Source organism: Condylura cristata, unplaced genomic scaffold (genome assembly GCF_000260355.1).
Source record: "Condylura cristata isolate star-nosed mole 26May11 unplaced genomic scaffold, ConCri1.0 scaffold00017, whole genome shotgun sequence".
NCBI lineage: Eukaryota > Metazoa > Chordata > Mammalia > Eulipotyphla > Talpidae > Condylura > Condylura cristata.
The window spans coordinates 15,406,923-15,407,395 of NW_004567118.1; the positions used below are offsets into that span (position 1 = coordinate 15,406,923).

A 473-nucleotide genomic window follows, 5' to 3' on the forward strand; every position below is an offset into this window, starting at 1 on the left:
AGCCCGCGAGGGTGGTCGCCGCGCGGCAGACGCCTCGGGGTTGGGGGCGCAGAGGGAGGCACCTAGGGCCAGCGGGTGGAAGCCGGGTATTCACCTGCGCGGGCCGCCGGCCGGGCGGCGGCGAGGGCCAGCAGCGCCAGCAGCAGCTGCATCCTGCGCAGGAGCGAAGACGCCACCAAGCTGGGGGTCGCGCTCCGCGGAGGCCGCCGGGGGTGCTGCGATCATGTCCGCCTGGGTTTTATAGCGGAGCCGCGACGTGAGGAGCCCTGACACGGGGACGCGAGTAGCGGCTCCACCCCTCGGCGGAGCCTCCCCTCCCCTGGCGCCGTCCCGATCTGAAATCCTGGCCTCCCTCCTTCCACTCCCTACCTCCTGCGGGGACAGCTTTTGCCCTGTGCAACGGGGGCTGCCTCACCCACTGGGCGTTCTCTCGGCTCCCAGGCTGCGCCCTTCCTTTTTCCTCTCCTCGCCCC

General features: G+C 72.1%; 1 protein-coding gene across 1 annotated transcript in view; it reads right to left on the reverse strand.

The window, feature by feature from the left end:
- Nucleotides 1-161, reverse strand: part of CA4 (carbonic anhydrase IV) — a 7,607-nt gene extending 7,446 nt beyond the window's left edge. Inside the window, exon 1 of the mRNA XM_004685021.2 lies at nt 95-161. Within this exon, the coding sequence (XP_004685078.1) occupies nt 95-152 (58 nt within the window). The 5' untranslated portion in view covers nt 153-161. The remainder of the gene's footprint in view (nt 1-94) is intronic.
- Nucleotides 162-473: the final 312 nt, after the last annotated feature.